A 27,793-nucleotide genomic window follows, 5' to 3' on the forward strand; every position below is an offset into this window, starting at 1 on the left:
ATATTGTTTGGGCTCTACCCAACTCACACACTGATGAAAGGGCATATCCTGGTATTTTACATTGTACCACCTGCACATTGTATGCTATGGCTATGGGACCAGTATCATTTCAGAAGATTATTGGAGGTGGACATAGACTTGCCAACTTTCAATTTTGTTGAATAAACACATTAAACATTACAAAAATTGACCACACTCAAATATTATTTTTTAGTAAAAGGGCATTTAAATTGATAAAAGTAGGAAGGACATAATCTCATAATAACAAATTAGATGAATAATTTAGCTCTAGCTTAATGATGTCTTTTTACTACATTGCTCTTATTTGTTCATTTTGCTATGCTAATCAAAACTGACTTTCAGCGACACTGGTCCAGAGTCCAACATTTGGGAATGACTAACTGTAGTAATTTTCTAGTAGGATAAAATTGGCCCATTGACATTTGCTGACTTTCTGAGCCTCAGTTTACTCTTCTGTTTCCTGCTGGGTTTGTTGTGCCAATGACATGTGGTGACAGTTGCACAGTGTTTGGCATTTGTAAGTTCAGTAAATATCAGTGGGTACTCAGCAGGGGAGAGTCAAAAAGAAGAGCTGGAAGCAAGCCAACCCAAATAAGTTTTATACTGATTGACCCCCTACCTCAACAACAAGGGACTGTATCAATTTACATTCCCACCAACAGTGCAAGAGGGTTCCCTTTTCTCCACACTCTCTCCAGCATTTACTGTTTGTAGATTTGTTGCCATTCTGACCGGTGTGAGGTGATACCTCATTGTAGTTTTGATTTTCATTTCTCTAATGATTAGTCATACTGAGCATTCTTTCATGTGTTTGTTGACTATCTGTATATCTTCTTTGGAGAAATGTCTATTTAGATTTTCTGCCCATTTCTAGATTGGGTTGTTTGTTTTTTTGATATTGAGCTGCATGAGCTGCTTGTAAATTTTGGACATTAATCCTTTGTCAGTTGCTTCATTTGCAAATATTTTCTCCCATTCTGAGGGTTGTCTTTTCCTCTTGTTTATGTTTTCCTTTGCTGTGCAAAAGCTTTTAAGTTTCATTAGGTCCCATTTGTTTATTTTTGTTTTTATTTCCATTTCTCTAGGAGGTGGTTCAAAAAGGATCTTGCTGTGATTTATGTCATAGAGTGTTCGTCTATGTTTTCCTCTAAGAGTTTTATAGTGTCTGGTCTTACATTTAGGTCTTTAATCCATTTTGAGTTTACTTTTGTGTATGGTGTTAGGGAGTGTTCTAATTTCATTCTTTTACATGTAGCTGTCCAGTTTTCCCAGCACCACTTATTGAAGAGGCTTTCTTTTCTTCATTGTATATTCTTGCCTCCTTTATCAAAAATAAGGTGACAGAGTGAAGTAAGTCAGAAAGAGAAAAACAAATACCGTATGCTAACACATATATATGGAATCTAAAAAAAAAATAAAAATAAAGTGGTCTGAAGAACCTAGGGGCAGTACAGGAATAAGGACACAGATGTAGAGAATGGACTTGAGGACATGGGGTGGGGGGAAGGGTAGGTTGGGATGAAGTGAAAGAGTGGCATGGACTAATATATACTACCAAATGTAAAATAGATAGCTAGTGGCAAGCAGCTGCATAGCACAGGGAGATCAGCTCGGTGCTTTGTGACCACCTAGAGGGATGGGAGAGGGAGGGTGAGAGGGAGACCCAAGAGGAAGGAGATATGGGGATATATGTATATGTATAGCTGATTCACTTTGTTATAAAGCAGAAACTAACACACCATTATAAAGCAATTATACTCCAATAAAGATGTTTAAAAAAAAAAACCCAAACAAGGGACTGACTGTATTTCCAGAGGTGAATAGAAGTATCAAGATTTACGAGTGTAGAATGAGAAGTTACTAAAAAACAAGGCTTAAATTGGAAGCCAAAATACCAAAAAGCAAAAACCATAGGCTAGAGTCAGCATATGCTTTAGCTTGGATGAGCCTCCCATGGGAATGGCTTTAGAACCAACCTTGCTTCAGTTCATGGAAAACATATTAAACCCAATGGCTAAAAAGCACCATGAGACATGTGACTCAATAAACAAAGGGTGTGGAGCTCAAATTACCTTAATCTCACAAGCCATTATTAATTACATAAGAATAGGTTGTTCCACCTTGTAGAAACGGCTGAAGAAATATCTGCTCTCTTGTTAGCAGTGCAGCTTGTCATTGAACCTCTGTATGTGGCTGATTATAAAGCTTATGCCAACACACACTGAATTGTGTACAATATTTGCTCTGCAAACTATTAGAGAAAATATATTTGCTAACACTGTCTGAATTTTGACTCATATTCAGTGGAAATCTTCAAGCAAATACTTTGCTTTTAAAGCATGATCCTGATTAGTAAAATTTTTAGTGGTTGTGTTTAAACAGCAAAACAAATATGCAGTTGTGAAATATTTAACCAGCTTCCACCTCCTTCTTTCTCTCTCTCATTGACTTGGAAAATTACATGAATTTAGAAAACTTATTCTGTGCTCTTATTATGAGAACCTAAGTGTCAGACTTTATACATGCTTATTGCCTATCTTCATATTAGTCTTGTAAGATGGGTATTATGATCCCTATTTGGAATATAGGAAAACTGAGGTTCAGAAAGTAAATAACTCAGGAATGACAGAGCTGGAAATGGAAACCGGGGTGGTTAGAATAAAAGAACATGGGCTTCCTCTGATGTAGACTTCCTCCCTCACACTATAGAGATGGAAAAAATTTGGGGACTCCTATCTCTTGTGACATCACTTGGAGGAAGCAAAGGGAATCAACATCTATTGAGTGCTTATTAAATTGAGTGCTAGGATTTTGTTCTTACACATAGTAAATGTGTAATAAAATAATTGTTGATTTAATTTTAATTTGAAATTACACCTTACATTAATATATCAGATTTATGTAGGAATACTAGTTAACTTCTGCCATTGACACATAGTTAGAAGCAATATATGGTTGTGGATTAATAGAGTCACTTGGCAATAACTTTTCATTATTTGTAAGAATAGAGGAAAACAGCGACAGGGTAATTGCAAATTCAGATATACACAGTATGTCCGTAGAGGACTTTTAGACAATTTTGTGTCCATTTAAATAAGATTTCAGGTATGATAGTAACAGAGATTTGGTCCACGGTTGTTTTCTCCTGATGTGTATTCTTCCTCAATGATCCCATCCTATGCCCTGGTTTCAGCAAACATATAATAAGGTAATATTTTCTAAGATAGATCTTCAGCCCAGACTTCTGTCTTTGAGCTCTACATCATTATTTTCAATTATGCATTGGACATCTTATGGATGTTTTAGAACCTCCTTAAATATAACAGTTCAGTTCAAAACTGAACTTGCTTTTTCTCCAGCCTGCACTCATGTCCCACTATTTCTAATATTGGTGAATGTCACTACCATCTATCTGGTACCGTTAAAGATCCAGGAATTAGCTGTACCTGCTCCCTCTTGGTAAGTTCCCACATTCGAGAGGTCATTGGTGCTTAGACCTACTGCCTAAATCTTTCTGTCCATCACCTCTATCTCTTTCTTAATTCTGGCTGCTATTATTTTGTATTATGTGAAATACCTCTTAAATGTTCTCCCTTCTTCCATTATCAAGAGACATTTGGTGAGTGCCTGCAATGTTCTAGGAAAAATTTAATTTCTGGGAATACAATGAAAAGAATCATAGCACTCCTAATAATGGGGGGAGAGAAATGAGTAAGATAAATAAAGAAAAGAAAAGAAAAAATAGGAAGAAGTATAAGTACGGGGTGCTGAAAATTTAGATAGAGTGGCCAGGAAAGCCTTTGCTGAGGAGTTGACATTTGAGTAAAGATCAGAAGGAGGTGAGTGAGCAAGCCATGAATATACCAGGGGGAGAATTATCTAGGCAGATAAACAGCAGTTTGAAGGCCCTGAGCAAGGAGCTCACATGGTAAATTTGAGGACCAGCAAGAGAGACAGCTGAACTGGAGTGGAGTGAGAAAGTTAGGGGTGGTGGATACTGGAGGAAAATAAGGTCAGAAAGATAATGATCAGGGAGTCAGTGGTTTGGGGAAGATCACTTAAGGCTTTGAAGGTAAGGACTTTGGTCTTTATTCTCAGTGAGACAAAGTCTTTGAGGGTTTTGAGCAAAGACTGACCTCAGATCTATTTCTTCAATAGGATCACTCTGGGTACTTTGCGGGGAATAGTGGGCCTGGATGGTGTGGGAGACCACTTAGGAGGTCATTAAATAATCGAAGTGAGAGACGATGGTAGTTTAGACAAGGGTGGTAGCAGTGGAGGTGGTAAGAAGTAGTCAGAGTGTGGATATATTTCGAATTTAGACCCTAGAGGATTTGCTGATGATTCACTTATGAGATGTGGGAAAAAGAGAAATCCAGATCGAATTCAAAATTTTTGCCTCTTTCCAATGAATTCAAGATTTTTGCCTCTTTCCAGTCAACACTTTAAAATCCTTCAAAGGATTTAAAAAATGTAGATCTTAGGGTCTGACACCCTCCCCTTCCAATAATACCTCATTTGAAATTTTTCTATAGCTCATGAAAATCCTCAGATGGCATTCAAATCTTCCATGGCATTTAAGGCCAATCATATCACCCCTGCAGCTTCATCGTCTGCCGCATCCTCACCTGCCCACTTGACCCCAGCCAGATCAAATGTCACAGCCCCTTCTGTATGTGATGTCTTTTGCGTGGAAAATGTCATACCTGGTTAATTCTCATTTTATCCTTAAAATAATTTAAACGTCTTTCATTTCCCTCCAGGTAGATACCTTTTTCTCCTCATCTGATCTCATAATGCTCAATGAATTTCTCTGTTGCAGTCCCTTATCCCCTCATGTGCATCCATAGTCTAGGCTGTAACTCATGAAAGGTAGCGATGCATCTTGTCTGCCAGGATATGCCCCATTCCTACATAATACCCATTACAGAGTCCACATCAGGCATTGCTATGGAAAAATTTATGAACGACTCTGCAAAGGGGGTTTTAAAAAATAATTTTACTATAGTTTGGAGGGACTTTATGTAAGATTGTATGCTGTGCATTCTTATTTTAAATAGTGACAAAAATATAGATCAGAGAATAATCTCTGCCATCTATTGAGTGCATACCATGTACCGGCTGAACTTTTCTACCTCATTTAATTTAATCCCTATTAAAAACCCTTATTTACAGGTAAGAAACAGAAGCTTACTCAGCTAGTAAGAGAGCTGGAATGCAAATACAGGTCTGTCAAGCTCAAACTACAAGTGGCCACTTCAGATGGGAGGAAGTTTTCTGTTAATCATCACGTTGTTGTTATTAATTTCTGTCACACTTACTACCTTATTGTTGATACTAAGAAATGGAAAGTTCAAAAATATTTCTATAGCCCTTGTATTACAGGATATGCAAACACATATATTTGAGTGTGTGTATTTACATTTTATGTTGGAGTTAAGAAGAATATGAGAAATGGTTCCAAAGTAGAGGAACTTACTCTATTTTAGTCCCTTTCATTAACTTTGGATGGGGTCATGAGGCAGGCAATAGAGACTATCTAATTGAATGATTTAATTTTTTAAGTTGAGAAATACTTTGTTCAGACAAGGTCTTGAAAGGCTTGGAAGCTTAATGATTAAAACAGATGAAAATGGAGTAGCTTCTCTGTTTAATTTTGAGTTGTGGGAAAAGGACACCTTCCTATTTCCAGCAAATCACTGATCTAGTCCAACACTTTTATTTATTTATTTATTAACTTTTTTTTTTTGGTTGTTCTTGATAACCTTAGGTGTGCTCCGAAAGAAAAGAGAGACAGGATTATTCAGGATTGCACAACTGGATGATTGTATTATTCAGGATTGCACAACTGGATGATGGTAGAGTAAGTGCCATAGTTTTAAGACTTCTTGAATATGTTTGTTTTATTAAAACATGATGCATTCTGAAAACTCTGGGTTCATATGGAAGATAAGGTTCCTATCCTTGAATCACAAATCCACAACATTTTATGTGCATGTACCTTTGGAATGCACTACATTACTTTCTTTTAATTCAATGGTTTACCTTCCAACTTAACTTTATCTTGGGTAACATTTAAATAAGTTTATATTCCTTGAGGATATACAGCACTTTATACCAGTTGAGGATACAGAGACTGGGCAAGTGGTAAGGGACTTGAGCAAGCCTATACAATGATTTTTTGAGAGTTAGGAAAAGACAACTTCTCTGGGAAACAGAGACAGTGGTGTTTCTTGGTCTGCATGCAGCTCTACTCTGGGGTAGGCAGCTTGTCAGGGAGCATAGGCACCATCTAGGCTTCCAGTCTCTCCCTGAACCAGCATTTCTGTGCATTGCACAAACTGCACACGTGTGTACAACAGACCTGAAATGATGTGTCAAAGCTTTGAAATCTGCTGCTAGTGGGAAAAGCCAATCTAGGATTCATTTTTTTCTCATAAAGTTTGCAAATTGATATGGACAAATGACTAATAGGTATTATGTAAGCATGTGCCTATGTTTGCATGTATGTAGTAGTTGAGTTGGGGAGTTGATGATGGTTCAGGAGAACCTGCTGCCAATGAAGCCAAGAGTGTGGGCTCAGTAGCTTCACAGGCTAGTTAAGTTCTTTCTTTCTTAGGACTCAGGCTGTATCCTGGAACTCAGGCTCTTTTTAACAGATCCAGGCCACAGATTCAACTCCATGAGAGAGTGTGGCCATAATAAGACAAATCCATCCTTATTGCTGGGGGAAAAATTAATTCCTTCCCTATGGTACTCTATTCATACTTTGTCTAATTGGTTCTAAACTTGAAGGAGTCAATTTTTCATATACTGGAAGTTCATGGACATTCTTTTTTTTTGGAGCAGAAAAAGGTTTATTTCAGGGCCAAGCAAGGAAAATGGCCAGCTCGTGTTCAAAAGCCCAGAACTCCCATGGACATTCTTTCTCCAGTTTGTTATTATTATATCATTGAAATGTATTTTAAGATGTTTTACAGCAATTGTTACTTGATTAAAAAGATTCACTGAGTTCTGTTTGAGGATAGATCTTGGGCTGCATTAAACAATTATTGGAGAAGGGAAAAATTATAGATTATACTTCAGCATAGTATATCAAGTTTTAATTTACTTGGACCCAGCTACATTGAAAAATAGTTCCAGTTTTGTAATACATTCTTTGTTAATAATGTTCACTTTACATTTCTGCAATAAGTAAGGAAATTAAAAATTATTTCTTTTTGAGATTTCCTTCATTCTAATATCAGTCATGTTTTTGAAATGAAAGACCTGAGATATAAAAGATTCCTTTCATTGACTTTAAACTTCTGAGCATAGTGTTTAATTCCTGCATTGTAAAAGACTTATAAGGAGATGTAGAAAGAGAACTGGAGTTAGGAGGTGTGGATTCAGGTTCTCTCTCTGTCAAATCTAAGCTATAAGGTCTCATGTAAATCATAATTTTTTCAAACTCCAGCTGTCTTATTTTAAAAATTGATAAAACAATACCTTCCCTAACCAAAGAGAACAAAATAAAATGTATGTGACAATTATTTGTAAAATTCTGAAAAAGTTTTTCAGAATATAAGGCATTATTATAGGGACAACTGAAGTATACTAGAAAGATCTCAAGAACAGAAGATTGTTATTCCAGTAACTGTTGAGTGATCTTGAATGAGTCCTTCTAACATGGTGGAGTTTCAGTTGCCCCAGCTGTACCATGGTGATAACAATACCCACCGCACAGTATTTTGTGAGAATTAAAGCAGATAATATGCATGCTATATAAACTATAAAGTGCTAAAGAAGCACAAGGCACCTTTGGAGTAAGAAGAAATTGTTTTCATTAATCAATTTAATCTTATTTATTACCCTCTGTTCATATTTAATTTATACTATCAAGAGAAGAAAATATATTTCATTTAAAATATTCAGTTTTACCTATTTACCTATTCTACTCTATCTCCACTTTTTTCAAGCTTACTTTATACACATTCTTTTTCAGAGATGACTTCTAATTTATATCTTTAGTTGTAATGTTTTTCATGAGCTCCAATTTCCTCCAACTGACACCTGGGTGTTATCATATATATACCTTAGACCAAAGGAAAGGAACATGTCCACAGCTGCCTCTACTGAAGTCCTTTTTGTAGTAGAAGAAATTTAATATTAGTTTTCTACTCTTCTTATATATTTCTACTCTTCTTATTCCTTTATTCAGAAAGATTTATTGGTTTTACATGCCTGTAATTTTGCCAGACATGTAAAAATAAATAAAATTCCTTAAATAACTTTAGAGTGATAGGTAAAAAGTGGCACATAGCACTCCAAATGCTATAGAAATTGAGAGGTCAGAGAAGTAACTTTTGGTTAAAGGAAATATAAATTGATTCCAGTCTTCATGGAAGATGTGGCATGTGAGCTATACTTTGCAAGATGGGCAGGACTTCTGAGTAGATGAAGAAACAAGAACAAAAGAGAAAGTGCAAAGTGTGCTTGGGAAATAGTAATTGGCCCTGTATTGTGCTTATAGATTAGTAAATGGAAAAATAATCTGGAAAACTAAGTCAGTCAAGATTATAGAAGACACTAAGTGTGATGGATTTGGAGTCTTTGCTTGCTTTAGGACATCACTGAGGTTTTTGCAATGAGTAGTTACAGAAAAACAGTAGTGTTGTAGAAAGGCTAATCTGGTGGCCTGATTGGGCCACAATGGGAGGGAGTTGGGAGGCAGGAGGTCTTACTGGGGAGACTAACTCATTAGTCCGTCAACGGGATAGGATGGGCCTAGGGCCTTGCAGAGACTGTAGGATGGAAAGGGAGGGATGGAGGGAAATATGGAAGATGGAAAACTAGGATCAGTCCCTGATAGAGAATTCAGTGCCAGAGGCAAGAGGAGCAAGATGAGGCTGAAGGCTCAGCCTGAGTAACTTAGGAATTAGTTATACTAGTTATATGAATAGATAATTTGAGTTTTTTCAGGTATTTTAATAATATTTAATTTTAGTAACTAGCAGTACTTGTATGATATTTCCCAGCAGTTAGCTGGAAAGGTACGTCTAACCTAAGAAAAGATCTTGGGACTGGAGGTATCCTTTCTGAAGCCATTATCTGAGAGAGAGTAATTTAAAGCTCTGAAAAAGAGAGTGTGAAACCAACTCATTTCACTAAATTTGGATTAAAAAAATACAATGTAAATGTCTAGGCAGATATGCAGAAACACATGAATTTGATTTCATAAAGAACTTCCCATTACTACAGCCTTAGGTATCCATTAATAAGTGAAAGCACTTGGCATTATGAAAATCAGTATGTGTATATAATTTAGGCGGCCATCAATTAATATCTACTAAACACATATAATTACACCATTGTCCGAAGTGAAATAATTTTTACATATGAGACTAAAAATGCAATGAACCATGACCCAGTGAAAATGAACTTTTATTGTGGCTTACAAATAGAAAAGAAAGAAATACAAAATTTTGTCTGTACTTCTTTAACTAGCCTACACTTTATTTATTCAGATTTTTTTTTTTTGGCTGTGCCGCATGGCATATGGGATCTTAGTTCCCCAACCAGGTATCGAACCCACACCCCCTGCAATGGAATCATGGAGTCTTAACCACTGGACTGCCAGGGAAGTCCTAGCTAGTCTACACTTTAAAGAGGCACGAATAGTCAAATGAATGAAACAACATAAATGACTACTCATGCTGGGTGCTTGGGTGTATGGTTATTTAAACAGTTGATTGATGGTTTAATGGAGTCGGAATTGTCCTTCAGTAGCTGATTATTCTGTGTACTTATGGCATGATATAATGAGACCAAGGTCAAAGGTTTCATCGCAGATAGATTTTCCCAACCAGTTCAGAGCTATAGGTTGAGCTTTTGTTCTTATTTGCTATTTTGCTGGTGTGTTCCTTTTGTAGTACAGAGCTGGCCCCCTCACCCCATAAAGAGTAAGGAATTGGAGCATCTAATTAAACAAAATGGTCTTGGCACAAGCTATACCACCAAGGTGGCACATTGATCACCCCAATTAGGGCTTCATGCTGAATGCTATGTGCTTTTCTTGTGTTGGCAATATTGTTTTTGTATATTTTAATACTTTCTTATATCTTCAAGATTAAGAATGCTGATGCTGAAATGTTTATCAGATATCCAAGATAACCTTGGATATTTATCTTGTAATATTTTGTCTCAATTTCTTGGTGCTGCATGGTGATGCTACTTCCATGTATTTCTAATGTGATTCCATGTTTCTTTATATTTTTGACCTTATCTCTTACTTCTTTCTACCTCCGTGTTGTGCTCCAAACATCCTGGCACTCTCCGTCTCAAGGATTTTGTGCTTGCTGTTCCCTCTCCTTGGAACACTTTTCTTAGGTTTCCCCAGGGCTCCCTCCCTCCCTTCCCTCCTTCAAGTCTTTGCTAAATTGACACCTTCTCTGTGAGGCTTCCCTACTTAAAATTGCTCCTCCTCCCCTAGTACTCTCTACCCTCTTTTCCTGCCTTATTATTTTGCAGAGCACTTAGAGCCTTCTGATATACCATATTACTTATTTAGTTTGTTATCTGTCTCCCCTCATTGATTTAGAAGCTCCAGGAGGGTGGGGATTTTCCCTTCCTTCCCTCCTTCCCTCCTTCCTCCTCATGAGTAACGTATTTATTTTAAGAAGACTGGTCCCATTACTCTGGTTTCTCTGTATTCAACATATTCAAGAACTGTTCCAAGAAAGGCATTTACTAGAAGCAGGAATTAATTCTGATATTGAAAAGACGGTAAAGGAATGTGACATCCAAAAACAAGAGTCTTTGTTCATGAGTCAGGCTGATTTCATAGGCCTTTTCAGGGGAAGAGATTCTTGACTGTGGAAGACTTATCCAAAGAAAATCAAAGTCCTTCCTTTTCAAATCACAGCCCTAATACAGCCTTGCACCCATTGTTTTAAAGTAAGCATTTCCAGATACTTGTTTCTGATCTTTCTTTGATATTTATCTTATTTTAGACTAAGGCAGGAGATGGTATATCTGAATTGTCCCACTCATGCTCATTTTCCTCAAGCAGATGGTCTGGTTTAGAGAATGGAATGTACTGCTGAGGAGGGTTTGAGGAATGCTGCTGGACATAGATCAGTAAAGCTTGCCAGGTTTCATTTACTCAGTATATACCTCCAAATTCAATAAAAGGGTTAGCCTTGCATAATTATTAGTAGAGGATATTTGAAGACTCCTAACTGACACAGAGTCAGTTAAAGACTTAAAGGCATATTCTGGTTACTGCTCTGCTAAACTTAATATACACTTGCTTTTATAAGGAAGGTCAACTTTGCTGGAACTATATAGCTGCCTAAAGGTGGGTTCTGATTCTGTAACTGAGATTATGGAGGCTTTTCCATGTGCAAATAGGCACAGTGGCACTATGGTACATGGTGTCACTGTCTGCAAAGGTGAACCTGCGTAGGTGATCTGAAAACTACAGAACAGTTGAAATACTTCTGGAACTTGACAATGCTGATATTTTAAGAATATTTCTCTAGGAATCACCAAGTCCACAAAGTCATGGGAGCAACGCTTTCTTGACTCTACCACTGTCAAAAAACGTGTACCTGGTGTTTCAATACCAACAACTGTAATAGAGAAAATCCTGACAGAGGTTACCTATATCCTTGCTGATTAATGTTAGGGAGAGCTTAGCATGTACTCTAGAACAGGGCTCCCCAACCTCTCGGTTGCGGACCATTACCGGTCTGAGGCCTGTTGGGAACTGGGCCACACAGCAGGAGGTGAGCAGTGGGCAAGCGAAGCTTCATCTGCCGCTCCCCATTGCTCGCATTACCACCTGAACCTTCCCCTCCCCTCCACACTGTTCAAGGAAAAATTGTCTTCCACAAAACCAGTCCCTGGTGCAAAAAAGGTTGGGGACCGCTGTTCTAGAGGGCACTGCTCTTCTATGTTAGTTTTCCACCTGAATTCTAGAAAGTGTAGCTATCTATTGACAGAACCATTGAGCCCAGACTAGTTTCAGAGCAAGAAATAACTATTTAGTTGAAGATTTGTTTCCTTGTCTGTTTTCCTCCAAATAGTATATTTTTCCTATATAGATTTAGTTTTCAAAAACTAAATTTTTTTGTTTAGTTTTTTCAAAAACTAAAGAGATTTTCTTCAAAAAAATTTTTTTAAACTAAAGATGGTATTTAACCTTTATCGGCACCAACATTATTTTGCTGTCTTTTTGCAAATTACAAAGACATATTCTTGACACTATAAGCATGTGATAGTTTATTGTCAAAATCCTCTTTTAAAAATGTGTATTTGAAATTAATTTTTAAAATTAAATGTATCTATTCGGATGATGAAAATGTTCTGAAATTAGGTTTTGGTGATGTACAAATCTGTAAATATACTAGAAACCACTGAACTGTACACTTAAACAGGTGAACTTTATGATACATAGTTACATTTCAATAAAGCTGTTAAAATTGTTTATCTTTTAATGATTCTTAACTTACTGCAATAACAAAATTACCAAACTTTCAAAGAGTAATTGACAGTGAGGGTGGACTTGAACTCACAGAGACAGAAAAGGACTCAATAACCCATTCAGTTCAAGTTTCAGTGCCATTTCCTTGAAAGAAATTCTCATCTAGGTATTGGAATACAGTGGTGTGTTATTGTTAATAACAACAACAATAGCAAACAACTTGTTACAAATAATAGTTAAAGCATTAGAGTTTTGAAATGATTTACTTCTTACACAATTTAGAGCAGATAATTCTAGCATAACATTCCTCTCACTCATTTGTATTTTCTTTCTTCCTTTTTTTTTTTGAGTGGAGTTACAAGGAGTGCGTTAGGAATTGCTTATAAGCCTGGTTAGATCCAGGGGGGTATGTCACACATATTACTGTTACTTGTCAGGGTGGAAAAAAAGAACTAAGAAGTCCTAGAGAAAAACATATTTAAATTTCAGCTGCTAAATGACAAAAAAGCCATTCATTTTCTGTGCATTCCGCAATTCTCCTGGGGAATTCCCAATTCCCCAATTTCTTCCTTTCTTAAGCGGCCTGACCTGTCTAGATAGCAGTGTCTCCCAAACTTATTTGAGCTCAGAAACATTTATTTCCAAAATACCTAACATTTTGAGGAGCACAGTGTTCCTGGAACTCAGTTAGGAAAATGCTCCTCTGTGAGTTGTGACTTGCCCAAGGCACTAAAGTGTTTCTGCAGGAGAGGAATGGGAAATCTATCGCACACCCAGGTTAGAGGGCATGCTCATTCATATTTAAACACACAAAGATACTTCTTGCTGTACCTCTCTCTCCATTTTGAATACTTGGGAGACTACCTTGTAGCTGTTTAGTTTAGTTGAAGTTGTTTTGTTTAGTACTTCTTATATTTTAATGTATGTATCAATTGCCTATTATGTAAACTTAAACTTAGTGAAGCTGGGGTTGGGCCCAAGATTCTGCATTTCCAACAAGCTCCCAGGTGATGCTGATGCTATTGGTCCCAGTACCACACTTTGTGTAACAAGGGTTTTGGATACATTTAGATCAGAGTAGCTCCAAGACAGAACAGAGCGATTTCTACTGAAGACATCCTAGTTTCTTCTCTGTTTCCTAAAGTCCAAGTACAGAGACAATCCTTTTTTGCTATAAGATCATTATGAAATGTCCAAAACCTTAACTTACTGCTTTGTCAAAATAAAACTAGATACATATTTGCTTTCTGTAGAAAATAAATGGGTGAAGTATTTGGGGGCCCTTACTCCTAGCTCATTGTGACCTGATTTGTAATACTAAATTTAAAGTATCAGGATATTCCCTGTTTTATTTTTTCTACAAAGTGTGTCCCAATGAGGTGAGAAATTTGGTACATCACACTCTGGAGAAGCACAAGGCAGCATTTTTTGCCCCACATGTGTTCATCTTCTAATATTTGATTTGATTGTTATATATAGACCCAAATATTAAAAAATTCTAACAATTACCAAGGAGACAATCCTGTTTAATTTGTATAGAGAGATATATACCAGATTTTTAACATTGTTTACTTGGGGCGGGTGGGGCAGGGAGGCAAGAAATGAGGTACAATGAAAAATGGGGTTGAAGAAAGAGAAAAGAAATGCACAAGTTAAGTAAAAATGTATTAGTTAAAGGTCTAAAGCAAGAAAGACATTTCAGCACAAACTAGATGAAATAAGTTAGTAGGAATGATAGAATAGAGAATATAGAAATTTACTGAACTATTCTCTCAGAGCTACTAGTTAAGGGTTATTACCAGTAAGTTGGAAGAAGTGGAGACTGAACCCAGAACCCCATATGTATTTATCATGGTTAGTTCTATTTAACTATATCCAGTAAATGATGATTGTTCTCATAGAAAAAAAGTAGCTTCTAATGAATCATGGACCAAACCCAAGATTAGTTGTTTCCAATGCTCTTGAGTAACATTTAGTTGTATCAATATATTTTTAAAAACATCTTGTACTCAAACCCATCTGAACTTAATCCTAGTGGCTTCTTGCCCAGATTTTCTAAAGAAGCAGGGGAAAGAATTGAGATTCTCAGTATCATTTTCCCAGGATGATTAATGAAATTAGCAGAGTTCCAAGGTCTATGACACTAGTATTTTTGAAGCCTACATAATAAAATATATTCCTCAGAACTTAGTAAAAATGCTGCCAGATACAAAATGCTGGCATTTTGTAAGAGTAATAACATTCTTCAGAATCACAGAATGTTAGCAGTGGAAGGGAACTTCAGGAATATCCACTCCAGATGAATCGACTGATCTAAAGAGAGATTAAGTGGTTGTACAGAGATGCCTCTTCATTTTCTTAATCTGTGGTTTTTTTCTGAAGTCTTATTTATTTTTCAACCCAGGACATGGTGGGCACTGTATTAACACAGTGTTTATTGAATGAGTGGTGGAAAAATCAATAGATATTGAATACTTATTATGCCATTCTGCTAGACACTGGGGACTTTAAAACAATGGCCAATTGTCCTTGCTTAAGGCACTCATGACTTTCTGAGGGAAGATAAGATATAGCCTATTAGCAGGATTTCACACCCTTGATCATTCCTTTTTATTGAAACACTCTCTTTCTATTAATTTCCATGATTCCACACTCTTTTTATCCTTTTGACTCTTCTTTTAAATGTCTTTTGCTGGTTGCTTCTCCTCTATTCAACCTTAAGAGTCTAGTGTTGCTCCATGCTCTGTCTTTGGGTGTTCACTTTTCTCTCTAGTTGATCTCATTCAGTCAACTTCAATTACCATCTAAGCTAACAGTTCTCAAGTTTTTGTGTGTGTAAAAATCAGTTGAGAAGTTTGTAAAAAACCATGGAACTGGATGGAATCACACAGAAAGTAAGCAGAGCTACAGAAGAAAAGAAGTTATACCTCAAATTACTTAGAATTTGGACAACAGTAAAATGAGAAGGATCCAGTAACATAAACTCAGAAAGTTTCACCAGTGGGATAGTAGAAAAATCAAGAGAGAATGATGTTTTGGAGCTTTGTGAAGACTGTGTTTCAAGGAGGGAATGATCTGTTGTGAAGCTGTTAAGTAAAATGAACCCTGAGATCTGACCACTGGATTTTGCATGATCACTGGAGAGCTAGACAAGAGCAATTTGAGAGCTGTGGAGATGAGAAACTGTTTGTAATGGGAAAAGAGAGAATGGGTTAAAGATAAACATGCATACACTCTATGGTCCAGAAAATTCATTTGCAGGAACATACCCAAGAGAAACTCTTGCACATTTGTACCATTGGACCCATTCAAGAATGTTCAGAGCTGCGTTATTTGTAATGGTAAAATCCCCAAACAGTGGATATGTAGGTTATATTATACTCCTACAATGGGATATCATATAGCTGTGAACACGAATAAGTTATTACTATACATCTTATAAAACCTAATTTTGATCCCATGTAATGAATTTAAAATATAGGTAGAACTAAGCAGTATGTTCTTTAGGGAGATACACACACACACACACACACACACACACACACACACACACACACACACACACATATATACACACACATATATACGTATGTATATGTATATATATATATCATAAAGATAATCAAGGAAATTTAGATACCATGACAGATAACAGTTACAAGGGCAGTGTTGGGGGAGGGCAGTTAGTGAACAAGATGTAACTGGGGAGGGGCCCAGAGGGTCTTCTAAATTACAGTGATACTATTTTTCTTAATGAATGCTGAGTACTCAGAGGTTCATTTTTAAATAAGCCTTTGTGTGTGATATATTTCATAATAAAAAATTTTTAAGTAAGAAAAGTGAATGGGAGAAGAAAATAGAAATCGAGGCAGTGGGTCTAAACAAACTTTTACAAGAGTTTTGCTGTTAAGGGGAGAAAATGAGAAATGAGGCAATAGCTAGAGAAGAGTTGTGGATCAGGGAGGAATTTTTTTTTTAAACTGAAGATAGCATGGTATGTCTTTATACTGATAGGAATATTCCAGCAGAGAAGGAAACTATATGTTTTAATTTGTTTAATTCAGAATAAAAAAATGTCTAGGTTAGAAAAATGTTCGATGGATTTATTTATCCACTGACTTGAAATTTGAGATCACATATCCTTTTATTAATCATTGATACATTTGTTTATACTTCTGGCACATGGATATTGAAAATATTGTATTGAATCTGCCATTTCTTTTTGTTGAGTTATTCATCAGTGTAAACTTTTCCAAAGTCAGTTTTATTTTCAATGATCTTAGTTACCCAGTGAATGATTTTAGACTTGGGATGGTACTTTAATTTTATATATCATGAGCACATGCTAAATTTAGACTTAAAGAATACTATGAAAAACTGAAATTATGGCAAGTTTTCTTTGCTCAGGAGAATGAGATCCTTCAAGTTGGAGCAATACCTTTTAAGGAATTGGATTGGGTATCTTTAGGTTCCCTTATAGCAACAGACACTGATTGTTGTCCTCATGACTTATTTTAGGGGTGTCAACTGTAACCACCCCTGTGGTGGCATGGAGTGGCATGAGTCAGATAAGGAACAAATTTCTGAGGAAGTAATTTGAGTTCCTTCTGGAGGACAAATTGTCAGTGGATATAAGAGAATTTGCTAGAAAATACATGATTCTAGGGGACTGATTGCAGTCACCATGTATTATAATGCCATCACCACTCCCCAGCCTGTACCAACATTAGAAAAATAGTCTGGCCAAATGGGCAACTGGTTTAGCATGTGGCTTGAGGCGTTTATGGGCAATACCTTGTGCTTTAAATGTACCATTTTGGGCTCCATGACTGTAAAGGTAAGTTGGTATCCACTTGTCTAATTTCTACTAAAAAATATGTCCTTTGCCTACTGATTTACAATTTTAACCATGGTTTTTGAAAATTAAAATAGCAATTCATAAACCAGAATTGAAACAACAGGAAGAATTTGGAATACATTTTTGACAGTTACAGTCTTTTTTTTCCCCATGGCATTTGATTGGCTTTGGCATGTCTCTCTGGTCAGTTAATCATATCAAGAGCACAAACAAAAAGGAAGAAAATGGAAATAAGATTTGTTATGGTGGGAGGAGTCCTGCTAAGACCTGTCTGTACCTGAGCTGAGATATGCTCATTTGCCTTAAATCTTTCCTTAAACTACATTCTGAATTCCAGCTTTTAATCTTCATCCTGTTTTCCAAACTTCATCTCATACTTTTTATGTAATCCAGTGAAAAAGACACTCTCTCAGAGGACCTAAGAACATCTGAAATGAATAATAATTGTATCACGATAACAGAGCTGCCCAGGTCCTCTAATAGGATTTCCCTCTTCAGTGAGGGGTGAACAGATAGGTAAAGAAAGAAACACACCATCTTTGCAACCTTCAGGAGAAGACAAGCTAAAAAAGGTCTGGAAGTTTAATTTATACATAAAAGTAATCAAACCATTCAAGAGACCCCATTCTCAACAAAAGGTATCACAGAATTACCTGGAGATTTACCTAAAATTACCTAAAAATGACATAGAATTACCTAAAAACATATTACTTTCATTTCTCTTCCCCTACCCGATTTGGATACCCTGCTCCCTCAGAGCATATGGAGGAACTGGAAAATAGTGAAGTTTGAGTTTTTTTCTTTTAAATTGAAGATAGTGAGGTGTGTCTTTATGCTGATGGGAATATTCAAGAAGAGTAGGAAACTATGTTTTAATTCATTTCTTGCACTATTAAACTCAGGCATGTATCCTGTCAAAATAAAAATTTGGGACTTCCCTGGCGGTCCAGTGGTTAAGACTCCACACTTCCAGTGCAGGGTGCGCGGGTTCGATCCCTGGACAGGGAACTAAGATCCCACGTGCCTCGAGGCGCGGCCAAAAAATAAAAAATAAATAAATAAAATAAAATAAAAATTTGTCTATTTTAAAATTATGCAAGCCATTTGAGTATACTCTCCTCTTCCCACTAAAAATTCTATTCTTTACTCATGTTGACAGAAGGCATTGTTTTCTAGTCATGGGTCCTCAAATTGATGAACAAGGTCCATAAGTTATTTTCAAAATTTTACCAATTTGGCACAGTGACTCTGATTATCTTGTTCCGATAAAATCAACCAACCAACCAACCAATGAACAAACCTAATTGTGAGTTATATATTTTTAGGTTAATAAAAGAGGAAAATCTGATTATATGTAGATGCAGCTTATTTTTAAGAGATAAAATATTTCAAAGTATGATCCATAGAAACCAAGTTGCAAAGAAGAGTTCTCTGTAATTATAAAGTTTGGTTCTCATTGAGTGTAAGGATGGATCAATTTAGAAATTAGATTGATTCAAGGCATTCTGAAATTGTACATCACTTTCATTATTTCCATTATTTCCATGTTTCCCTTTATTTTCCTTTGAATAACATTTAGCTGTTTATGAGATTCAATTTCTTTAAAAAATCAGAGAAATTTCTTTGCAAAATTAAAAACGTTTCAGCAAAATACATTTCAAACTCTATTGTGTTTACCGAAACAATACCAGATTGTTATAGGAGGTTTAGGAAAAAATATAATTCATAAGCTCACCACTCTAATACAACAAACACAATTAGTGTTTTATACTTCTCATAGACGTTTTCACATGTATAGTTTTACAAAGTGTTAATCAATGAGTGAATACAATTTTGTGATTTATTTTCACATAAAATGAGAATACATTTATGAGAATAACATAAATTGTTTCATAGATTTTAACCTATTTTAATGTGTTATTAAACCTATCCCTTCTATGAATATGAAATAATTTATTTTTATTATTTTCTTATATTATTACTTGTTAATTATCATTTATTTTTGGAAAATTAGATTGCTATCCATTTTTTATTCTTTTATATATATTCAAATGCACATAATTGTACATATTTTATTGAAATTATTTGAATTTTGATTGAGTTTTCTAAAGTTCAGGAGATTTAAAATAAACACAACTACACTTAACATGGCCAATAGATTGTCCATATTTTATTTATTCCTCTTTTAAAATGACTTACCAATATCATACTTTTCTTTGTTCATGGGAAAACAAAATGAACAATATACTCATAGATGCAGACACAAACACATCAAATTATGTAATTTTGAGATTGTACCATCTAACTCTGGATTGTGCTACAATTTTGTTGCTTTTTTTATGTGAAAGTGTATGATCATAAATAGCTATTAATTGAAAAGAAAACTAGGCAAATACTATTTTTTCTTAAGTATCAACAAGAACTTGAAATTAATGATATCATAGTATATAATAGGTAGACAAATATAGTCTTTGCTTTCTTAAAGAGGACTTCAGGATTCACTGCATATTTAATAGCTAGTAATAATATTGCGACAGGAGTAAAAATAGAGAATCCTTAAAAAACTTTAAACAACAGAGGTATTTTTTACTGATTACATTTTAAAAGCCACACATCAGTTTTTTGAAAAGTTAAATATGAGAAAACAAAAACACTTCCTTATTCAAACATGTTTTCATAACGCTAAGCCATCTTTTTAGGTTTATTCATTTTGTTAAAAATTCAGTCAAGCAGTCAAGCACCTTATTTAAACAATATCAAGCATGTTATCTAAACAATATCTAAGAGTTTCAATGAACTTTTGAGAAAAATAACTAGAAGATTGCTAGGCACAGCCAAAATTTCTTAAGCTTCTGTACATTTTTCAAATGCTTTATGATATAGTCAAAATTTCAGAACTACAGCAGCAAAAATAGGACTTACCTATACATTTTAATCCTGAGTAATAAAGAGGTCCTTTTTTCTGCCTGTCCAACTGCTCTGAGATTTCCACTCAGATGAATGACGCTTGTGTGTTATATGTGATCTATGAAAGAACTGAAGACAAAGGAGGAAATCCCACACAATTAAAACCTAACTTGTTAAACAAGTCTGAAGGAATCAACTTGAACCAATTATGTGACTTGTGGAATGGAATCAGAAATAGACAGGAAATTTTACAAATCGGTAAAAATTTTATTTATACTGGTAAATTGTGATTACATATGATAAAAGGTGATAGGTATTTTGTGAAAGCTTGAAACTAGTCCACAGGCTGTAGTGTCATAGTTTTTCATTTAAAAAGGATGTGACACTCGCCCGTATTATCATGTTGTCATACAACTTATTCTTTGCCACACAAGCCAAAGACGATCAGAAAATACTTTCCAGATATTAATTGGTAGTACTACCTTTGAATTCTCCCTTCTTTGTGATAAAATTCTGTTTTTCTCATAGCACTTGAAACAGATTCAGAGAAGTAATTGATTACATATACAAAGTTGTGGGATAAGCAAGCAGAACAGTTGGAAATAAAATTCACTTTATCTTTTTCTCTATGCCTTTTTAAAAAAATATTCTAACTCAATACTGCTAGTGGATGAGTGGACAGCAGAGTGTAGTACGAATATTCCATGTAGAATAGCATGGAAGTGAGAAAGGACATTCCGGTTTATTGTGTTGGGAAGGACAGGAGATAAATTTGGAAGGTTATGCTGAGTTTACTTTGGGAGAAATAATGAATGCTAAATAATTGGAATGTGTAACAGAATTAGGAAATTTGAATTTTGGTCTCAACTTTTTCAACAACTAGTTGCAAAGCCTAAGCAAAAAAATCACTTATCACTATATGAGTCTCATTTATTTACTGAGAAAAATGAGAAGCTGAATTACGTGGTTTTAGAGGAAATTTTTATCTCTAAAATTCTATGACTTTATCTTGTAAATCACTGATAGCTAATGTCTAATGGATTCACTCCAAGACTTCAATTCCAGAAGTGTTCAATTACTTATGCATTTTTTATATAATGTGCATACCATACAACAGGAACAGGAATGCATGGGCTCCTCCCTGCCCATCTCCCCTATATATTTTCATCAGATCCTATGTCTCATGACTGATATTCTGACCTTTTTTTTATTAGTAAAAAGAATAAAACAATATATTAAAAACATTTGAACAAAGTTACCTAAACAAACCATTTTTATTTTATATGTTAACCTTTAAGTACTTTTCACATGTATAGCTCTTTTTCACAAGTTATATCATAGTATATAGCTTTGTATTGTGCTTTTTATTATGCTCAATGTTATTTCATAAGCATATTCTTGTGTTACTAATTTTTATTTCTAGTAGCTGTATATATTATTTCTGGTAGCTGTGTATCTGTCTAATGGCTGCATAAAAAGTATAACTTTATTTTGATATAATTTCAAACTTGCAAATATAGTACCTAGATTCATCAATTATTAAGAATTTTAACAGCTGCATTTTAAAAGGTGAATCATATCACACTGAACAGATTCATCATAAAATACTGAAACCATCTCCTAATGTGAAGTATTTTGACCACCTTCACGAATGTAGTCTTTTTTTTTAACCCTGCTGCTGAATTTTTCCTTGAAATAAATGAAAAAGAAAAAGCATACTGGGGCAAATCATTTAAATATTTTAATGACCTTTAAAAATTTGCTTTTATTTTAATAATTTTTTTAAGATGTGGAGTATATTGTCTTCTGGGTTTTGTTGACAGTACTTTCCCCCAACTATGTGTGCTCTTTTTTCTCCATCTTTGTATTTCCTGGAGCAATCAGCAAAGCCCTTTTTAATGAGAAGGTACTTAGCACACATTAATTGAATGCCCAGTAACTGAATGAATTAATGCAGATCCTGGTTTTGCAACACTGTTCACAACAGAACTTGGGAATGAGTCAGGGGAGAGGCATGGGGTAAACTGCATTCAGTCTGAAAGCAACTTCCTGCTTTCCTATGATGAGCTCAGCACAAGAAGAGAGGTGGGGCATGAAATTATGGTTTGTGAAAGCAGAAATAGAGTCACAGATGTAGAGAACAAACTTATGGTTACCAAAGGGGAAAGGGAGGCGGGCAGGATGAATTGGGAGATTGGGATTGACATATATACACTACTATGTATAAAATAGGTAACTAATGAGAACCTGCTGTATAGCACAGGGAATCTACTCAATGCTCTGTGGTGACCTAGATGGGGAGGAAATCCAAAAAAGAGGGGATATATGTATATATGTATAGCTGATTCACTTTTCTGCACAGCAGAAACTAACACAACATTGTAAAGCAACTATATTCCAATAAAAATTAATAAAAAACAAAAAAATTATGGTTTGTGAGGCAAAGGAATTGCTCTTAACAAGGACTTATTCAAAAGATGTTGACTCTTAATTTTCAGATCCTCAGGGAGTGGCAGGATAGGCCTTGACCTTTTCTATTCTATAGGGAAGCCATTGCAAGAATAAGGAATGTAGAATGACATTGTACAAAAAAAATCAGAATCCTCTTCTTCCCTGCCATAGGCTTGATTTTATTCCTCCAGCTGTATATTCACAAAACCAAGACAATGTGACCTAAGACTGACAGGAACAAGCTTCAGGGAAATATCAATAGAAGAGATCATTTGTTTTGATGGAGGATAAATCATGTAGTGTAAACACTATCAAGATTGGTTCTTTTGCCTGCCTAGGCTGAGTGGGGAGATCATGGTAAAGACAGTATCTCCAAATACACAAATGTCTGAAAATAGACCTAGCTTTAAAAGAAGTATGAGTCATTCAGTGGAACCCGTCACAACAATATGAGCAGAAGAAAACAACCAAAAGACAGATGATGTAAGAAGGCGTGGGCCAGAGTGTTTTCTTTGAATTTGGAGATTGTTTAGTCATCATGTCCAGGGCAGCACTTTCGTATGGCTATGGCTGGTAATGAATTTGTCATGACCTCCTTCACAGAGTTATTATATAGATAGAAAAAGAAAGTTAATGATGTGCCCACCATTTGAAAGTTGTAAATGTTGTTTAAATAGAAATATTTACATTTAGTATAAGTGTAAATTTAAAAGTGGGGTAGTAATTGGATTTTCTAAGTCTGACCAAGAGTCTATTTTATTTTGTTTCTTACTATGTGCAGGTTCTTTTTTTTTAAATTAATTTTTATTGGTGTATAGTTGCTTTACAATGTTGTGTTAGTTTCTGCAGTACAGAAAAGTGAATCAGCTATACATATATCCCCTCTTTTTGGATTTCCTCCCCATTTAGGTCACCACAGAGCATTGAGTAGAGTTCCCTGTGCTATACAGTAGGTTCTCATTAGTTATCTATTTTATACATAGAACCGTATATATGTCAATTCCAGTCTCCCAATTCATCCCATCCTTCTTTCCCCGCCTGGTATCCATACCTTTGTTCTCTATATCTGTGTCTTTATTTCTGTTTCGCAAATAAGTTTATCATTTTTCTAGATTCCACATGTAAGCAATATTATATGATATTTGTTTTTCTTTTTCTGACTTAGTACACTCTGTATGACAGTCTCTAGTTCCATCCATGTCTCTGCAAATGGCACAGGTTCATTCCTTTTTATGGCTGAATCGTATTCTATTGCATATATGTACCACATCTTCTTTATCCATTCTTCTGTTGATGGACATTTAGGTTGCTTCCACGTCCTGGCTATTGTAAATAGTGCTGCAATGAACATTGCAAGTGTCCTTTTGCATTATGGTTTTCCCAGGGCATATGCCCAGGAGTGGGATTGCTGGGTCATATGGTAGTTCTATTTTTAGTTTTATAAGAAAGCTCCATACTGTTCTCCATAGTGGTTGTATCAATTTACATTCCCACCAACAGTGCAAGAGGGTTCCCTTTTCTCCACACCCTCTCCAGGATTTATTGTTTGTACATTTTTTGATGATGGCCATTCTGACCGGTGTGAGGTGATACCTCATTGTAGTTGTGATTTGCATTTCTCTAATGGTTAGTGATGTTGAGCATTCTTTCATGTGTTTGTTGGCAATCTGTACGTCTTCTTTGGAGAAATGTCTATTTAGGTCTTCTGCCCATTTCGGGATTGGGTTGTTTGGTTTTTTGATATTGAGCTGCATGAGCTGTTTGTATATTTTAGAGATTAATCACTTGTCAGTTGCATGATTTGCAAATATTTTCTCCCATTCTGAGTTTTGTCTTTTGGTCTTGTTTATGGTTTCCTGTGCTGTCCAAAAGCTTTTAAGTTTCATTAGGTTCCACTTGTTTATTTTTGTTTTCATTACTGTAGGAGGTGGGTCAAAAAAGATCTTGCTGTGATATATGTCAAAGAATGTTCTGCCTATGTTTTCCTTTAAGAGCTTAATCGTGTCCGGCCTTACATTTAGGTCTTTAATCCATTTTGAGTTTATTTTTGTGTATGGTGTTAAGGAGTGTCCTAATTTCATTCTTTTACATGTAGCTGTCCAGTTTTCCCAGCACCACTTATTGAAGAGACTCTTTTCTCCATTGTATATTCTTGCCTCCTTTGTCATAGATTAGGTAACCAGAGGTGCGTGGGCTTATTTCTGGGCTTTCTATCCTGTTCCATTGATCTATATTTCTGTTTTTGTGCCAGTACCATATTGTCTTGATTATTGTAGCTTTGTAGTATAGTCTGAGGTCAGGGAGCCGGATCCCTCCAGCTCCATTTTTCTTTCTCAAGATTAGTTTGGCTATTCAGGGTCTTTTGCGTTTCCATACAAATTGTAAAATTTTTAGTTCTAGTTCTGTGAAAAAGGCCTTTGGTAGTTTGATAGGGATTGCATTGAATCTATAGATTGCTTTGGGTAGTATAGTCATTTTCACAATATTGATTCTTCCAATCCAAGAACATGTTATATTTCTCCATCTGTGGGTATCGTCTTTGATTTCTTTTGTCAGTATCTTACAGTTTTCTGCATACAGGTCTTTTGCTTCCTTAGGTAGGTTAATCCCTGGTATTTTATTCTTTTTGTTGCAATGGCAAGTGGGATTGTTTCTTTAATTTCTCTTTCTGATCTTTCATTGTTAGTGTATAGGAATGTAAGAGATTTCTGTGTATTAATTTTGTATCCTGGAACTTTACCGAATTCATTGATTAGCACTAGTAGTTTTCTGGTGGCATCTTTAGGGTTTTCTATATATAGTATCATGTCATCTGCAAACAGTGATAGTTTTACTTCTTGTTTTCCAATTTGGATTCCTTTTATTTATTTTTCTTCTCTGATTGCTGTGGCTAGGACTTCCAAAACTGTTGAACAATAGTGTTGAGAGTGGACATCCTTGTCTTGTTCCTGATCTTAGTGGAAATGCTTTCAGTTTTTCAACATTGAGAATGATGTTTGCTGTGGGTTTGTCGTATATGGCCTTTATCATGTTGAGGTAGGTTCCCTCTATGCCCACTTTCTGGAGAGTGTTTATCATAAATGGGTGTTGAATTTTGTCAAAAGCTTTTTCTGCATCTATTAAGATGATCATACAGTTTTTATTCTTCAGTTTGTTTATGTGGTGTATCACATTGTTTGATTTGTGTATATTGAAGAATCCTTGCATCCCTAGGATAAATCCCACTTGATCATGGAGTATGATCCTTTTAATGTGCTGTTGGATTCTGTTTGCTAGCATTTTCTTGAGGATTTTTGCCTCTATGTTCATCAGTGATATTGGCCTGTAATTTTCTTCTTTTTTTGCTATCTTTGTCTGTTTTGGTAGAATCTTTGAGCGTCTTTTTATGTGTTTGTTGGCCATCTGTATGTCTTCTTTGGAGAGATGTCTATTTAGGTCTTCTGCCAACTTTTTTGATTGGGGTGTTTGGTTTTTTTGATTTTGAGGTGCATGAGCTGTTTGTATATTTTGTGGATTATGACTTGTAGGCAGTGGGAGGTAAGGGAATAAGTATGTCCTACTATGTTTCAAAGGCTTTTATCTATTCAGAAGGCATGTAGTAGAAACAGTACATTCTTTGGAGTTAGAATACACCTGGAATCAAATCTTGGTTCTTCTATTCGGTGCGCCAAAACGTTTGTTTTTTTCCATAAGATGGCTCTAGTAGCACTTAGTTGTGTTTAATGTCATTCGAAACAATTTTGTTAAGTAGTATGTGACAGTTGTCATATCAGTGTGCATTTAAAAAAAGACATCAAAATTGCTGAATTTTTGTGTAGCCATTTTAATATTGAAGATGGGAAAAAAGCAACATTCTTGGCATATTATGCTATATTATTTCAAGAAAGGTAAAAATGCAGCTGAAATGCAAAAAAATATTTGTACAGTGTATGGAGAAGGTGCTGTGACTGATCAAATGTGTCAAAAGTGGTTTGCAAAGTTTCGTGCTGGAGATTTCTTGCTGGACAGTGCTCCACGGTCAGGTAGACCAGTTGAAGTTGATAGCAATCAAATCAAAATATTAATTCAGAACAATCAATGTTATAGCATGAGGGAGATAGCCTACATACTCAAAATATCCAGATCAAGCATTGAAAATCATTTGCACCAGCTTGGTTATGTGAATTGCTTTGATGTTTGTGTTCCACATAAGTTAAGTGAAAAAAACCTTCTTGACCTTATTTCCATGTGCAGTTCTCTACTGAAACGTAATGAAAACATTCTGTTTTTAAAACAAATTGTGATGGGTGATGAAAAGTGGATAATGTACAACAACGTGGAATGGAAGAGATTGTGGGGCAAGCGAAATGAACCACCACCAACCACACCAAATGCTGGTCTTCATCCAAAGAAGGTGATGTTGTATATATGGTGGGATTGGAAGGGAGTCCTGTATTATGAGCTCCTTGCAGGAAACCAAACGATTAATTCCAACAAGTACTGCTCCCACTGAGACCAACTGAAAGCAGCACCCAACGAAAAGCATCTAGAATTAGTCAACAGAATATGTATAATCTTCCATCAGGATAATGCAAGACCGCATGTTTCTTTGATGACCAGGCAAAAACTGTTACAGCTTGGGTGGGAAGTTCTGATTCATCTTCTGCATTCACCAGACATTGCACCTTCGGATTTCCATTTATTTTGGCCTTTACAAAATTCTCTTAATGGAAAAAATTTCAATTCCCTGGAAGACTGTAAAAGGCACCTGGAACCGTTATTTACTCAGAAAGATAAAAAGTTTTGGGAAGATGGAATTATGAAGTTGCCTGAAAAATGGCAGAAGGTAGTGGAACTAAAGGGTGAATATGTTGTTCAATAAAGTTCTTGGTGAAAATGAAAAATGTGTCTTTTATTTTTACTTAAAAAACCAAAAGCACTTTTTGGCCCACCCAATATTCACTACCCAGTGGGGTCCAACAAAATTGTTTATCTGTGTATGCCTCAGTTTTCTTATACATACAAATGAAGTTAAAATACCATTCTCATGGAAAAATGAAAATTCAGTCAAATCCAATCAAATGAACTAACAAATGTAAAGCACCTGGCAA

The 27,793-nt window shown here is 35.6% G+C and overlaps 1 protein-coding gene and 1 long non-coding RNA gene across 4 annotated transcripts in view; one reads left to right on the forward strand and one right to left on the reverse strand.

Annotated features, from left to right (window-relative positions):
- The window catches only part of TMPRSS11D (transmembrane serine protease 11D), a 70,923-nt gene extending 50,553 nt beyond the window's left edge, over window positions 1-20,370 (reverse strand). Inside the window, exon 1 of the mRNA XM_067736181.1 lies at window positions 20,268-20,370. Coding sequence (XP_067592282.1) covers window positions 20,268-20,275 — 8 coding nt within the window. The 5' untranslated portion in view covers window positions 20,276-20,370. The remainder of the gene's footprint in view (window positions 1-20,267) is intronic.
- Window positions 1-27,563, forward strand: part of LOC137223768 (uncharacterized) — a 198,501-nt gene extending 170,938 nt beyond the window's left edge. For all 3 annotated transcript variants that reach the window (XR_010943057.1, XR_010943055.1, XR_010943056.1), the window contains 2 exons: window positions 5,792-5,884; window positions 26,937-27,563. This is a non-coding gene — a long non-coding RNA (uncharacterized lncRNA). The remainder of the gene's footprint in view (window positions 1-5,791; window positions 5,885-26,936) is intronic.
- Window positions 27,564-27,793: the final 230 nt, after the last annotated feature.

Source organism: Pseudorca crassidens, chromosome 4 (genome assembly GCF_039906515.1).
Source record: "Pseudorca crassidens isolate mPseCra1 chromosome 4, mPseCra1.hap1, whole genome shotgun sequence".
Classification (NCBI taxonomy): Eukaryota; Metazoa; Chordata; class Mammalia; order Artiodactyla; family Delphinidae; genus Pseudorca; species Pseudorca crassidens.